The sequence below is a fragment of the Arachis stenosperma genome, chromosome 3 (genome assembly GCF_014773155.1).
Source record: "Arachis stenosperma cultivar V10309 chromosome 3, arast.V10309.gnm1.PFL2, whole genome shotgun sequence".
NCBI classification, from domain to species: Eukaryota; Viridiplantae; Streptophyta; class Magnoliopsida; order Fabales; family Fabaceae; genus Arachis; species Arachis stenosperma.
In genome coordinates, this window is record NC_080379.1 from 156,804,660 (window position 1) to 156,821,551 (window position 16,892).

Genomic DNA, 16,892 nt, shown 5'->3' on the forward strand with positions numbered 1-16,892 from the left:
TGTAATAAATTAATTAATTATGAAAGTTATGATTTTAATTTTTATTTTTTAAAATATTTTATTAAAATTTAATTGGTTGATTTTTAAATTTTGTCAAGTCAACAAAACTAATGAGGTGGCATTATTAGGAGAACCGAACCGTATCTTAAATTTAAGAGTAAATATCCTTTTCGATCCCTAATCATTTGTTCGATGAACTTTTCACCTCTTAAGAAATCTAAAAACCCAAATTGGTTCCTATCTATTTTGATATATGTAGGTCTCAGTCCCTGGTTAGGGACCGGAAAGGACATTACCAAGGACCGAAGAGGCATTTACTCAAAGTTGATAGGGACTGGAATGTAGTATTTTAAAGTAGATAGAGACCGATTTGGGTTTTTAGATTTCTTAGGGATGGAAAGTCCATCGGACAAATAATTAGGAAGCGAAAAGGGCATTTACTCTAAATTTAATGTACAAGGATTTTGGCATCAACTTTTATATAATAAAATAAAAAAATATTATTTATATACTAAAATTAGTCACTAAAATTAACTATCAATATATTTAGTATAAATATATGTATAGTTTAATTTATTTTTAATATGTATTTATATTCTAACCTATATTTTATGCTGGTGATTCTGATTTTTGTATCTGATAATAGTGTATATGTAAGTATGTAACATAGTCCAATAAAAATAGATAGATTGTCCGATGTCTCACCAACTCTGAATAACAAACATAAGCTAGTATCTATTCTTTGCAAGAACAAAACCTACTGATTCAGAAGAAACACTTCCGGTGAAGAAACTTATTAGTGCACGAGCTATCACCCTTGGCTTCAACCAAAGGCAAATCATCTACTGGGATTTTTGATTAATTATGGCCTCAAGTTTATTCGGTAATGTATATATACTGGTGGTGGCGCGGTGCTAGTGAAGAAAGTGATGTTTATGGATTTGGAGTGCGTTGTGCTTGAGCTTTTACCCAAAGTTTTTTTAGTTAGTGTTTGTATTTCAAGGAAATATAATGTAGGCCTTGCATGGCTAAAGTTGCAACCATTCTCAACAACTTATTTATATTAGGAAATGTGCATATGATCAAGCTTGGTACGCATTTCTAGTCTATATATTAAAAAAAAAACAATTATATTTTGCTTAGATATTTTGTCTAGATTTTACATATTCTAAATCATTCAATGAGACTGAGATGTTGAAATAGAAAAGGCGTGCGTGACAATGGCTTTATCATGAGGGAAGTTGATATGCTAATATATGGTTACGTGCGGTGTGGGGATCCTTTTATAGTTTGATGAGAGCGAAAGTGACGTTGGATTTCTTTTTCCCCTGTTTCAATCAGCTTTTCATTTTTTTTTTTAATTTGTGTATTGGTCTTTTGTTATTCAGCTTGTTTAGTTGTGATTGCTTTTAAGCATTTATCGTAGATTCAAAGTTGTAGTACTTTGATGGAAATTCTGAATGGATATCAAAAGGACCCATAATCGCGAATCCTGATGGTGACTATTTGAAATATTAGGTCATCCTTTATCATATCCTATATTTGTGATAATAATTATATTTGATTTGATTATTTGGTTGCAGCTCATTTTCGTTGACATGTTTCTCATATTTTCATTTTATAAAAGAAATTTGAGCTAATTTGATTTTAATCTTCTTCACATTATTGGAATAATAACGAAATGAAGGATGATGGGAAGAGTGTTGTTTCCGCTATGGGCTATGGCCAATAATGAAAATCAATTTTATAATAAGATTCTTATTTTTTGTTCTTGAAATTTTAATTGAATTAAATCCGTTTAGTCAAATATTCAAGTTGTAGCAGCACTTGATTGCTTCAAAGTTCAAACAAAACAAAATTGAGACAATTCAAGAATAAGCTAAAAAGTGTGAAGAAACCGAGTCTTTCTACCAAAAATTACTTGGCTAAAATCAAGAAATTTGTTGATGCACTTTTAGCTATTGGTCACACATTGAGTTCTAAGGATCACATTAAAGCCATACTGTAGTTCAATGTTTCTATAGGTTTGATCAAAACTATCAAGGTCCATCTTCTTCTAATCCAACATCTCATTCGTATTCATCTGTTTCAATGCAAAATCCACCTAGCTACTCCTTCTACAATTGCTGATCTAGCTTGATACTCAGATTCTAGTGCTTCTCACCATCTTACTCATGATTCTGCTGCTGACTATACAGGTTCTGAGCAGTTATATATTGCAAATGGTGCAGGTATTCTTATCTCTAAAATTGGTAACTCTTTGTTATTGATCCTCTTACAAAAAGAATTTTTATTTCTGATTGGAGAAGTGACATGAAAGATCGCAGATCCACCAATGATTAGGCTGAAATCCTCTCCTATGATCTAGTCAAAGATAAAATGTTGTGAGTTGCTCTTCAACTGAAGCAGAGTTTCAATGTTTGGCTGATGCTACTGCAGACACAATCTCTTTCTAGAGCTGTATGTTCCTTTAACAATTCACCCAACAACTTTCTGTGACAACCTCAGTGTAGTATTATTAGTATTAAATCCAGTTCTTCATAATAGGTTTAAGCATTTTAAAGTAGACCTGCATTTTGTTCATGATCGTATAAATAAAAAATAACTATTCGTTGTCCATATTCCTTCCAATTTCCAAATTACAGACCTATTGACCAAGCCTTTATCCACTGCTTTATTTAAAAATTCAAGCACAAACTTTCTATTATTAGAAACTATTTTCAATTATTTATCTCCCAAGCTATTGTACACAGCTTTCTACTCCAAGCCACATACAATCCTTAATATATACATGTATAATCACACTTGAGATTATAATAATAATTTTCTAATCTTGTTTTCCAGTATTCAATTCTCTCTTTTGATCATAATTCTGCAACAATAATTATCACTCTTCTCACTATTCCAACGGACTCTGAATGATATATTCGTATTGATTAGACATTGCTAAGGCAAAGTGCAAAATAGAAACTGACAAAATTGGGAATAATTATGCGCTTCTTTTACCAGCTGTTTTTGAGGCAAAAGTCTTGTGTTCCCACTTCGTACTCGATAATTGCATTTCAATTGTCGTTTTTGGAACATGGTTTCCCATGCCAATAACTACACGGCCCAATTGGTATTTTTCTTTAGAAATTGACCCTCCAAGCAAATTTAATTTCCTGTTACACCATATGTTCAGAAGTTCTTATTAAACCTTTCACTCAACAAACAATTTGCATACTTATTATGGGATTGCCAACTTGCCAGTTACCAGAGTGCAAAATACAGCTATACAAGCATTGCTTGTAAGCTGACCCTTTAGAAAGGCCTATTTATATATGGTTGTGCACGTTTGTTTTTTTGTTTTTTAGATAACTAAGAAAAATGAAAATAACCGGAGACAATCTTATTTAGTTTTTTAAAACATATTGTTCCAATTTAGAATATGATTTATTGTCACAAAAATTGAAACAGACGCATACAGGGTACACCACATAAAACTGAACTTTGTTAATCAATTATTTAATTTGTCATTCAATTATTTAATTTATATATAATACATATTAAAATATAAAATATAGCGATTTATGTATGTTTCTTATATAGCAATAATATTATATATATTTATATATCTCCTCTTTTAGCTTTTTTCTAAAAATATTGGCATATAATTAATGTCGATAACATATATATTAAATAAGTATCTCTATTGAATTAATCATAAAGATTAATAAAATATAATGGCATAAATTTCACCTAATATATATATATATATATATATATATATATATATATATATATATATATATATATATATATATAGATTAATAGTGAATTGTTACAATTATTTATCATCTATAAAATTCGTACCTCAAATATAGAATTTTTTCTGTTTATTATTTTTCATACCTAAGGGATACTAACTACGGTTCTATCAACAGTATTACCTATGGTAGATTATGTAATGAAAAAGTTTAAAAAATAAAGGCAAGAATTATAAGGTTATGGAAAGTCCCATCCAAATTTGACAAGAACAAGACGACTTACATAGAAATGATTCTCATGGATGAAAAGGTAAGTTGATTATTTTTCATGATTCTTTTAAGTGATGTAAGGTCCATTTTATAAATATTTTTTGTTTATATTTTAAGTTTATTTGATAAGTAAACCCTTGCACGAATAAAAAACAGTGCGATTTTATAGATTTATAAGTGTGTGCTAATAGTCTTTATATTTAATTTATTTTATAGTGTGATAATAGCCAATATATTTGTTGGTGGATTTAACTATTACTATATTATTTATGATCACATTCGATATATCTGTCGGATTTATTAAAAAAAGTGGATTATTAAAACCGATTAATAACTATTTTAGAGTTAATCTAATTAATACGATTAAAAAAAACAAACAATGCATAACATATTACTTTTTTATTAATCAAATTATTATAATCTAAATTAATTTTTAAAAAATAATTTAAAATTATAATTTCAATTTTATCACGTAGATGGCACAGGTAATTACACTTGTATGTATGATAACGAATGTTCTGAAAATCGGTTCGAATCGGTCGGTCGAACCGGTCAAACCGTAAACCGGACGCTAAAGCAGTTCGAACAATAAGGAAAACCACAAAATTAGAAAATCGGCATTGAACCGACGAACCAGCCGGTTACCGATCGGTCGAACCAAATCGGGACCCAACCGATTTTTTAGCTGTGCAGCAAAACGCTACCGTTTTGCATTTTGTGAACCCTAATTCCCTTTGCCCTTCGCACTTTCGTTTCACACTTTCACGTTCCACACCCACAGTTCAGCACTTCAGCTCCACTCTCATCAAGGGTCAGAGAAAGTGAGATACATAGAGAACGCCTGAACGCCATCACGATTCGTCGCGCCGTCAGCACCGTCACGCCGTCAGCACCGTCGTGCCATCAGCTCCGTCGCGCCATTGAGTCCATCGCGCCGTCAGCTTCGTCGCGTAGTCAGCACTGTCGCGCCGTCAGCTCCGTCGCGCACTCAGCCACTTCGACCAGTCACCTCCGTCGAGCTCTGAGAGAAAGCAATAGAGTTTCAGGTAATTTTTATTTTAGTTATGAACTTATGATTGTTTGATTGAATCACTGAATAACTGTTGCATGATGAACTGACTCTGAGTCTCTGATACTATGATGAAATCTGATACCGTGAACTCTGATGAAACTGTGGAATCGGATGAAACTGTGAACTCTGATTTTGTGAACTTTGATTCTGTGAACTCTGATTTTGTGACATGATTTTGTGAACTCTGATTTTGTGAAATCTGATTGTGTGAACTATGATTTTGTGACATGATTTTGTCATTGTGAAATTTGATTTTGTATACTCTGATTTTGAGAGATGATTTTGTAAACAAAGAATTTTTTGAACTCTGATTTTGTGACATGATTTTGTGAACTTTGATTTTGTCAACACTGATTTTGAGATATGATGAACTGCTAAAATTTGAATTTTGGATGTTGTTTGTTCATTTGTTGTGAACTTGAGAGTTGAGATTATTGGGTTGGATTGCTAGTAATATTTAGATATGGATGAAAGTATCAACCAAGAACTACCTAGGAATAATAATGCTGAAAATAATTCTGCTTCGAATGAACGTTCTCTTCCTCCCGCGAGTGACGAAAGTCAGTCACAAACTTCTAGTGTTCGGGGGAAAACTGATCCTGCTTGGAGATACGTTGCTTTACAAAATATAAATGGAAAACCGTATTACCAATGCTTATTTTATCTGAGTACTTTTGGGGGCGGGGGAATTAATAGAATGAAAAAGAATTTGGCGAAGATAGGTGGAGACATTAAGAAGTGTTCTAAGGTCCCGTATGATGTAGAAAAACAAATGGAATGTTTATTAAAAGAGATTCAGAAAAAGTAAAACTAGTAAAAGGAAAGTAAGTTTCAACGAAGAGTGTACCGATGAGTGTGAGGATGCAATTGATGAAGCGATAGCACAAGAAGAACAACAAACTCCGAGTCAGTTACCAACTAAAGAGGTTGTTGGAGGCGATCCAAAAAAGAAAGCAAAAACTATTATTCCTCCTATGTTTGCACCAAGAACAACTCCGGGAAGTCAACCAAGTCTGAAAAGCGTGTTTCAAAACAAAGAGGCGCTTCATAAAGTTGATAAGCGAGTGGCTAGATGGCTTTTGGATTGTAGGATTCCTTTCAATGCGGTTATGTCACCTTTTTTAAAGATATGTTGGATGGTGTAGCTGGATTTGTGCCTGGTTATAAAGGTCCTTCTTATGACTCTTTGAAGGTTAACTTATTAGCCGATCTCAATAGGGAGTGTCAAATGGTTGTTGATAGCTATAGGTCTGCTTGGAAAGAAACTGGATGTACTCTCATGGCTGATGGTTGGACAGATCGAAGGCAAAGAACGTTAATTAATTTTTTGGTTTATTGTTCGAAAGGGTTGTGCTTTGTGAAATCTGTAGATGCCTCAAGTATGGTTAAAAATGCTTTAAGCTTGTGTGACTTGTTTTCAGAGGTGATTGAATGGATTGGACCTGATAATGTTGTTCATGTAGTGACCGACAATGCTGCGAATTAGGTTACTGCTGGTAGGCTTATTAATAAGAAATTTGAAAATATTCACTGGTTACCTTGTGCTGCTCATTGCTTGAATCTTATTCTAAAAGATATAAGCAGCATGCCACATATTTACCGTGTTTGTATATAATCATATGGTGTTCTTGTCTTGGCTAAGACAAAGAACTGATTGGAGGGAGATTGTTCGTCCAGGTGCAACTCGTTTTGCCACTGTCTTCCTCACATTGATGAGCATCTTTGAGCGCAAATCGGAATTACAATAATTGGTTGTTGATACACATTTTACCGGACACAAATTAGGAAGGAGTGCTAATGGTAGAGTTGTGAGTACAATTATCCTAGACAATAAATTTTGGGATGATTGTTTTACTGTATGCCAAATTGTGAGTCCGTTGATTAAATTGCTGAGGTTGGTAGATGCCGATGATAAACCATCATTAGGAATTGTTTATGAAGGTATACTGAGGTCAAAAAATGGAATCAAAGAAGTGTTCAAGCATAGGAAGACTGCATATCAACCTTACACAGAGATTATCAACTCAAGATGGGACAAATATTTGAAAAAAATCTTCACGCAGCAGCCTATTTCTTGAATCCTGATTGCTTTTTTTCTTGAATCCTGATTGCTTTTTTTTTTTGGAAATTATAGAGAATCATCTGATGTCATGCGAGCTTTACTTGATCTTGTTACATTGCATTGCAAGGTTAATAATTTAGATTCAGTTGAGACAATGAAAGAAATACACTTATATAGAGATCGAAAGAAAAGTTTTGATAGGCCTGAAGCTGTTCCAGCTGCAAAAAAACTTCAACCTGGTAATAATATTTGTTTGATAATAAGCTTTAGTTATTTACTTATTTTATGTTTTGGTTTCCTTAATTTGATAACTAATACTTGAGATATGGGATTGTAATTTGTAGATGAATGATGGAGGTTGTTTGGTAGTTCTGCTTCATGTTTAAAAAAAATGGCAGTTCGCATTCTTAGTCAAGCATCTGCTTCTTCAGGGTGTGAAAGGAATTGGAGTCTTTTTTATCAAATTCATACAACAAGAAGGAATAGATTGGAGCATGATAGGCTAAGTGATATTGTGTATGTTACATATAATTTGCGTCTTAAATCCAGGTAATATATATTTCATCTTTTCATTTCATATCATTAGATTTTGTATAGCTAATATACTAGGCTTATCATATATTGTATTTAATTTGTTAGGAAGGAAAGAAAAAAAGAAAGCAAAAGTCGCAATATGATCCAATCGATATTGAAACTATTGATAAGGTTGATTTTTGGGTGACGGAAGAGGTTGTTGAAAAAGAGCCTGATCTTCCAAGTAATATTGAAGACTTGCTTGGTGAGTATTATAGTTTATTGATCAGACAATAAATTACAATAGTTTTGATCTTTAATTTATTGATAATGTGTTATATTTTTTTAGATGAGATTGATGCTGATTTAGATTAAGGTGGTGGTGGTGGTGGTAGTACTAGTACATTTTATGCTGCACCACTTGCTTTTTCTGGTCCAAGTAGTGGAAATGAAGGTGATGAAATCAATGACGCAAATCTGCAGCAAGTTATGGAAGATTTTGATGATTGATGACAAACTTGGATCTTTTTGATGCAGCTATGTTATGTTTGATTGGTTGTTTTGTTTGTTGATTTTTGATTTTTGAATTTGTATTTGAATGAGATTATAATATTTTGGTTTATATAGTACTTTTAATTTAAATGATATTTTAAAGTTTAGATTAGACTATAATTATATTTTCATATGCTTATTTATATTTTATTTATTATTTTATTATAAAATAATTTTTTCGATTCAACTACGGTCGAATCGATTGAACCTATAAACCAGTAAACCAATACCTAAAATAGTTCGATGACCAATTTGGTTTTCAGAACCTTGATGATAACATACATACAAACGTATATATAGAGCACACATACAAATATATTTGTATAGCTGATTTATGTGTATTTTTGGAAGAAAATAAATCTCTCAATTATGAATTCACGCTTAATTAAATAACAATATTATGTACACATAAAAAATCAATAACCAAATCAACTTCTTATATAATAAATGATAACCACCACATAAAAAGTGATTATTAAATGATGGAAACGAAATCAAGGAGTAACACAAAAAATGTTTACAAAACTTAATATCCAACCTCTATATATATATATATAAGAAATCAATTTTTTTTATTGTAAAATTATTTTTTAACTCTTATTTTGTGGAGAGTTTAAAATTTAGCATTATGATTTAAAATTTAACTAGGATAAAAAATCATTTTAAAAATTGATAAATATTAGTAAAAAATTAAATTAACTTCCTATTTAACTCACAAAAATATAAACACACCGAGGACCATTTTGTAAACTTATTTTTGAAGCAAAAAGTTTGGGAAAACAAAAATTTTTAGTTAAAAACCGTAAAACTTTTTATGATTTTATTTAATGCATCCTGTAATTTTTATTAGGATTTAATTAACATGTGTCTTTAAGACACATGATAAGTTTATTATTATTAGAAGTTTTAAATATTTTTATTTAATGAATATAAAATAAATATATTAAGAATTTAAATAATATTATACATTTAAATTTTTTTATGAATCAAGTCTAATTAAATTAAATAATATTAAAATTTAAAATAATAATAGTTATAATTTATTTTTGTTATATTAAACTAACTTAGTTAAATTTGGTTAACAAAAAAAATTAATTGTGTAGCATTATTTAATTTTTTTTATTTTGTAATATTAATATGTGTCCTAAACACATACGATAGATAAACTATTTTTATTATATTTATTTTAACGCGCCCTACAGCTAATTCATATTAATGATGTTATGATTTATTTTGTGGGTTTAACATGTGTCTCAACGGCGCATAATAAAATTATTATTGGCAGAAAAAGGTTTTAAATTTTTTTTATTTAATAGATATAAAATAAATAACTTAATTTTTTGTATTTTTAATAAAAAAATTTTAATTTATAATCTTAATCTATATTCTTAGGTACAAAATCGATAAACCCTTATTTTTTTAAAAGAAAGATGTTAATGGTAATACTGCTATGCATTGAGTGCTCTATCCCAAAAAAATTGAGTTTTGTCAAATAGAGATATTATTGGTAATGAATGATATGTGTGCTTTGAATGCTCTATCAGAAAGTAAATTTGATTTTTTCAGAGAGATTAATGGTAATACGTGTTATGCTTGATGAGTGTTTACAAAAAGTTATTTTACCATAATTAAATTTAAAAAAAAATCCCATATATTTAAAGGGTTTAGTTCATATATGTCCTATAATAAATTTATTATTAGTAAAAATTTTAAATATTTTTATTTAATAAAAATAAAATAAATGTATTAGAAATTTAAATTTTTTATATTTTTAATAAAAAAATTGTATTAACAACAAATAAACACATGATAGCTAAATCTTAATATTTATAATTTTATATTTATAATTCTATAATTTTATATTCATAACATCCATAATTTTAAATATATAATATTTATAATTAATATATTTTTATAATTAATATTATCAAATTTTAAATTATGTGTTTTATTATATATTTTAAATTATCACAGGTACATTAATAAATCGTAATTTTAAATATTTTAATATTATTTATTTAATATTTATATATGTATGCTTATTTATTAATTTTAAAAAAATAATTCGCAATGTTTTATAAGTAAAAATATTATTATTAATAATATATTTTTATTTATTATCTATAATACTTTAACTACTTAACATTACTTTTATTTTTTGTAAAACAGTAAAAATAAAAAAACTAATAATCAACCATGATGAAATTTAAATATGCGAGTTTATTCATTTTTGCTAAGAAACCAATTTTTTTTTTTCCAGAAGCAGCCTAACAAATAAAGTAGTGTGATGAATAACAAAAATAATATGTACACACTATACATCTTAGCTTTGAGCAAACCCGCAGCTTTGTAGCAAAAGCGAAAGAAGCAGCCCGCATGCATGAAGCCATGAACCCATAATTTGCGTAGTGCTATGTATGTATCCATGCCATTCACATATATCGTGTTTTGGTTGATACTCCACATCCATGAAACATATCACGTTTTTCTATAACATAAAGTTTGTTCTTCTCCTCCTTTCATTCACCCTTTACTCCTCCAAAAAACCAACTCCAATCCCTATCCATAGCATCTAATGGACACGTGGACATACATACATTGGGATCGGAAACCTCAAAATTACCAGAAATTATATTGTACTCATAAAAGATATTTAAATTAATAATAAATCATAAGTACATAAAATATTTTCAGTATAAATGAAAAGCATTTGGTGTTATCTAAATTACAGGAAACAAGAATGCATGTCAAAACAAAGCCTTGAAACCCTAGTGTTGAAGGCGTTAAAGTTGATAATAGAAACACAAATTGCAACAAAACGAGGAGCTTAACGGCCAAGTTTCGAGTAGCTTCTTTGAGAAGCCCTCCAAAGACGTGTCGGTTGGTGTATACTATTGAAAATATATAGTTGAGAAATCTTAAGGAAGGATTAATGCTAATATGTGTTAGCGTCTTTTGTCCCTACCTATTACTCTTATGTTTGTTTGTGATCTAAAGCCGTGGTGAAAACGTTCAACAACTTCGGCCGCAAGCGAAAATCTATTGTACTATTTCTTGAAAAAACATATAAGGTGATGATGACCATGACATACATGCATTCATCATATTATCATTATCATTACCAGCTAAAGCCAAATGATATCAACGACACACGTTCAAAATATTTGGAAATTCTGTGTCTTTTGAAACTTTGAATTAATACATATTCTCTTGATTTATGTGAAATTTGTTTTCTTTAATAAGAGTAAAAATATAGTTTGGAACCAGTACGTGTGTGCGAGCGTGTTTAGTTTATACGGGATTGTGAAAGGATAAAGAAAAAGAAGAGAGATGCGTTACTTGAATGAAGAAGTATACGGGAAGAAATGAATTGAGAATACTATATATACAGTGTATTATTTGTTGGCGCTAAAGCTTTTATATACATAAAATAAAATCAAAACATATCCTTTGAAATTTTATTGAAAGATATTTTGAATAAAAAATATTAGGTAATTTATATTTATCTTTATTTTAGATTAATATTAATTAATTTTTTATTAAAAATGATCTGGTCTTAATATTTTTTATTTAAAATTATTTATAAAAATATAAAAACTTATATATAGTTGTTGTCATATAAAATTAATAATTAAAAATTATTTGATGACAATTTAGTCAAATTTATTAAATTATTTAATAATTTTAACTATTAATTTTATATAAAAATAACACGTAAAAGTTTACTTTATAAAGAATACAATATATATATATGGATTCAACAAAAGAATATTCGATTTATTTTTTTTGAGCAGTATTACTAAGTGATTATTTTTTTTTATTTTAGTTTTACCGTCAATACTTAATTTTACACCTTTACACAATTATATATATATATATATATATATGAAAAGTATTCCTTGGGTTACATTGAACTTTGTCGGTTCGTATGTACATATCTGATAAGTGTGTAAGTTTTCTATTTTATTTTATTTGAAGGTTTTTACATAGCTTTAAGGACACTTCAAATTTGACAGTGCAGCCGAACCCCTAACACACACATGCACACAGCACACTCTAAATTAAAGAGGTGAAACGTCCTCACAAGAATCATCAGGTTGCCCCATCTCCACTCTTACCCACTACCCCTTTTTTTCTTATGAATTAAGGGTTTAAATAATTAATTAACCATGCACATTTTCATATATATACTCTTCATTTTTCTTAACTAAGTCAACGTAATTAATCCTTCAAGTACACCAACAATGAGATCATTTTCATTTTCTTACATTATATAATTACCCCCAGAACTAGTGCAGCTAACTATTTATTATTTAACCCTTGATTAATTAATTGATTCAACCGTATATACCAGGACAAAGAGAAACTTGGCTTCCAAGCTTCTTTGCTATATGTAGAACCCACTTGTGTTCCCCACCTTTTTTTTTATCTGTTATTCTCTCTCTCTCTCTCTCTCTCTCTCTCTCTCTCTGCTTTATCTCTTTCTCTCTCTCTCCCTCTATATTAGAGAAGAAGTTGGCGAAGTAGTAGTGCAAGGCGTTTGGAAGACCAAAAAGCACAGTTTCTGTATGAATCTTAAACAGAGAAGAATAATAATAGAAATATAGAAAAGATGGAAAACTAAGTAGATAGAGCAGACTGGTAGGTAAGATTATACTCGCTCTCCTCTGAAGGTGATCATTCAGGAAAAACGTGTTCCAAAAGGGACAAGCTACTACCTAGCTTTACCTTTTATTTTATTTTATTTTTCCTTTTCTTCTCTCTCTGTTGATTCTATTTTTATTTTAATTATTAGGGAGGTGGTGATCATCGATAACTTGTGGAATTGAAACGACCGGGTCTGGAAAAATCAAAAGAAATGACATGGTGCAATAGATCATCAGTTGTGGAGAGGGGAATCGAAATAATCAACCACCCTAATCTCAATATTATTGCAATCCCTAGAAATAGTAATGACAATAATAATAGTGTTATTAGTGTTACTCATCACGCAAATACTCCTCCTAAACCAACCGAAATCCGAGCCGTTACTTGCCCCTCTTGTGGTCATAACATTCAAATACAACAAGATCAGGTACTCATATCATTAATTAATCCCAAGATTTGCTTGGTTAGTTATATCTTATGAAATTAAATGTTTTGATAACACATACAGGGTGGGGGAATTCAAGACTTGCCAGGATTGCCAGCTGGAGTGAAATTTGATCCGAATGACCAAGAGATACTGGAGCATTTGGATGCAAAAGTGCAGTCTGATGTGAGAAAGCTTCATCCTCTAATTGATGAGTTCATACCAACTCTTGAGGGCGAGAATGGAATTTGCTATACTCACCCAGAGAAGCTTCCAGGTTCAATTTCCCATTCTTTAATTTCTTCTTCTTTTTCTTTTAAATAATATTGATTAATTATTTTTCTGGTGATGGCTTATTTAATTAATTTGGTAATAATAATACCATCATGATGCATAGGTTACGTTACTTTCATAATTGAAATTCTAATTTATTCGGAGACATCAGATTGATGTGCTGCATGAAATGAGGATTATTTAACTGAGAATGACTGCCAACACATTTATTCATATCTCTAAGACGATATATTAATAAATTTCTGTTTATAAATGCACTTTCAATCATGCATGTTAAAGCACTTGTTGCGGAATAAATTCTAAAAGTGATCTCAAATTATATATAATAAAGGGGAGGGGTCTTGGTTTGTGAAAATTAAGAAGACACTGGGGTTAGACAAGTTTATCAGTCTAATAGAAATGATGATTCATGTCTCTTTAGCTTAGCCTTTTAAGTTGTTCCTTTTAATTATATATGTGTGTCATTCTGAGATGTTATATGATTATTAGGGGTAGTAAGGAGTAAATAGGTGGAAGAATCACATCTTTTAACCTACTCGTTCATGTATGTTACAAGGAAATGCAGATGCTTTTTAATTAGTACAGTTGTCAATGACTACCAAACTCAATGGTGGCATGATATCTCATGCATGTAGCAAAATGAAATAATGTAAATAAATGTGAGAATTTATTAGATGCAACCTCATCATAATAAGAAAGATAACATTCTCAATGAATCATAGTTCAATATTTAAGTTATATTATATATGATACATGATAGAGTTTAATGACATTTGATCTATGTAGTCGATCCTACTTAGTGTGTCAAGACTTTGTTTTAGTTTTAATTTGTAACAAACAATGTCTTGAGTTATCATACAATAGAAAATTGTTTTGTAACAATGTATGTACACTTAAAAAATTAGATGATATGAATAAATCGTCATTTAACACTACTTTACTAGTTATATATATAGTAGGAGGATTATTTATACGAAATTGATCTACTGAACAACCATTAAAGAAGAGAGGGTTATTTTTCTGTATGTTAAGAATGTATATTTAAAAGATGATGTTTAAATATGTTATAGTTTGTTTACCAATTCTTCATCTATAACAAAATATATTAAAAGTAAATAGTTAGAGTAGTGACTGCAATTCATACAAAATTCATATGTCAATTTATTAATAGAATGGAGGATTATTTCTCTGTTACTAAAACATTTAAGAATAATGCCTTAAGTAATTAACGATTCTGAACCTTAAATGGTATAAATAAATAATAAGCAATGTTTTATGATCAATAAAACTGATTATCTTTTATTTAATAATGCTGGTTAAGAATTATTTATTTATATTTTTTGTTTAATTATATTAAATATATACTAAAATCAACTACTAATATAAAATATATGTTAAAATATAAATACATCTTAAAAATAAATTAAATAACACATATATTTAATTTATACTGATATAAAATATTAACTAATATTAATAAAAAATATTAGTCTCTCATCATCTTTTATAAATAATACATGATAATGAGAAATTAAGATGATTTTGTAAAAGAGAAATTTGTTGGTATTTTGTGGTGAACAGTTGAGAATTTTTCAAATGAAAACTAATATTTGATTGAAAGGCATTTTTTTATATAAAAATTTTGATATTATATTATAAAAATTATTTTTTAAAAACAAAATTAAACTAATTAAAAAAATTATAAATAATTATATGTCTAACAATATTGAATCTAACTAACTTAGCTAGTTATAAGTGTTGAGAAGGATTTTAACAACTGATATATATATAACTACAAAAATGTTATCTGCACACTAAAATCAATCATTATAATCAATTCTTAATGTATTTGTATATAAATATACGTGTAATTTAATTTATTTTTAATATATTTATATTTTAGCATATATTTTATATTAGTGGCTGATTTTGGTAACTCGTATAACTATCTTCCTTCTCCCAATCGGTTGTGTTAATGCTAAAGAAAAAGTTTTAGAAACTAATATTTGAGGGTGAATATTATGCTATAGTATTAAGTAGCTAAGCAATAATTAGTGTAATGTTAATAAAGGTTGGATGAATTGATATTATTGGTTGGCACAGGAGTAAGCAAAGATGGACAAGTGCGTCACTTCTTTCACAGGCCTTCAAAAGCATACACAACGGGAACAAGGAAGAGAAGAAAGGTTCACACCGACCAAGAAGGAAGCGAGACTAGGTGGCACAAAACTGGCAAAACCAGACCCATCTCTGTGGCTGGTTCCGTTAAGGGTTTCAAGAAGATTCTTGTTCTCTACACCAACTATGGCAGGCAGAAGAAGCCCGAGAAGACCAACTGGGTCATGCATCAATACCATCTCGGCTCCAACGAAGAAGAGAAAGACGGCGAGCTCGTCGTTTCTAAGGTTTTCTATCAAACACAGCCTCGACAGTGTGCAAACAAGGATCCTTATGATGAAAGATTATTGATGACTCCACAAATCAACAGTGTCAATGACATTAGCATGCACGCACTACCCAAGAACAATGCAGGTTTTGTGGATTATTATAACCCCGGTTTCATGAATATGAATTATGAACAGATGAACGAGACTACCTCACCGCAACTGATTCCGAATATGGTGGTGCAAGGTGACAGCTCTTCTTTCATTCGGTTAGCCATGGATGCAAACAAACCCAGGTTGGACAGAAAGTAGTATGACAATGACTGCATGTATGCATGTTGATGTTTTTTTTAATGCCTTATATATGTGTTTATAATTATTATATGATGACTGTATTTATTATTCTATTTATATATATATATAGGAATATTAATTAGAATGAAGGGGAATCAGTAGGGTTGTTAAGGAAATAATTATTTAGGCCTGAATCGGCTTCCTTAATCCCTAATATATATATGTTGACTTTTGCTGATTTGATGTTGAGACTTGAGACTTGAGAGACGATCGACCAACAAGGTCTTTCCTGTACTGTATTGTACTTTTATCTTAATCTTAGTGTACAGGTAAATTCGCAAAACTCTCTTCCATGGCTCGCTTAATCTGAAATCTCCACTCCTTTCTTCTTTCAACAATAAAATAAAATTCATTACTATTATGGTTGTTTTTTATATATGTACGAACAAGTGACACATATGTCTTATATACATATATATGTTGGCATACTCGGTACATATTGGAGTAGTATAGAGAAAATATAATTTTTTTATAGTTATTTTTTATTATTTTATTATTATTTAAAATATAAATCCTACTTTTATTAATTTCTCTTTCATTCTATTAAAAAAAATGTATAAATTTATATCTTTAT

At 29.6% G+C, this 16,892-nt stretch overlaps 1 protein-coding gene across 3 annotated transcripts; it reads left to right on the forward strand.

Annotated features, from left to right (window-relative positions):
- Window positions 1-12,664: 12,664 nt before the first annotated feature.
- On the forward strand, window positions 12,665-16,625 carry LOC130969758 (NAC domain-containing protein 10-like). Of its 3 annotated transcripts, none has more exons than XM_057895639.1 (4): window positions 12,665-12,860; window positions 13,011-13,289; window positions 13,371-13,563; window positions 15,684-16,625. In XM_057895639.1, exons 2-4 carry the CDS (start codon window positions 13,074-13,076, stop codon window positions 16,274-16,276), a joined length of 1,002 nt encoding a protein of 333 aa, XP_057751622.1. In that variant the 5' UTR covers window positions 12,665-12,860; window positions 13,011-13,073; the 3' UTR covers window positions 16,277-16,625. The 3 variants fall into 3 exon arrangements, with proteins under 3 accessions (XP_057751622.1, XP_057751621.1, XP_057751623.1); XM_057895638.1 differs by having other exon boundaries at window positions 12,689-12,888; XM_057895640.1 differs by having other exon boundaries at window positions 12,689-12,856.
- The last annotated feature ends 267 nt before the right edge of the window (window positions 16,626-16,892 follow it).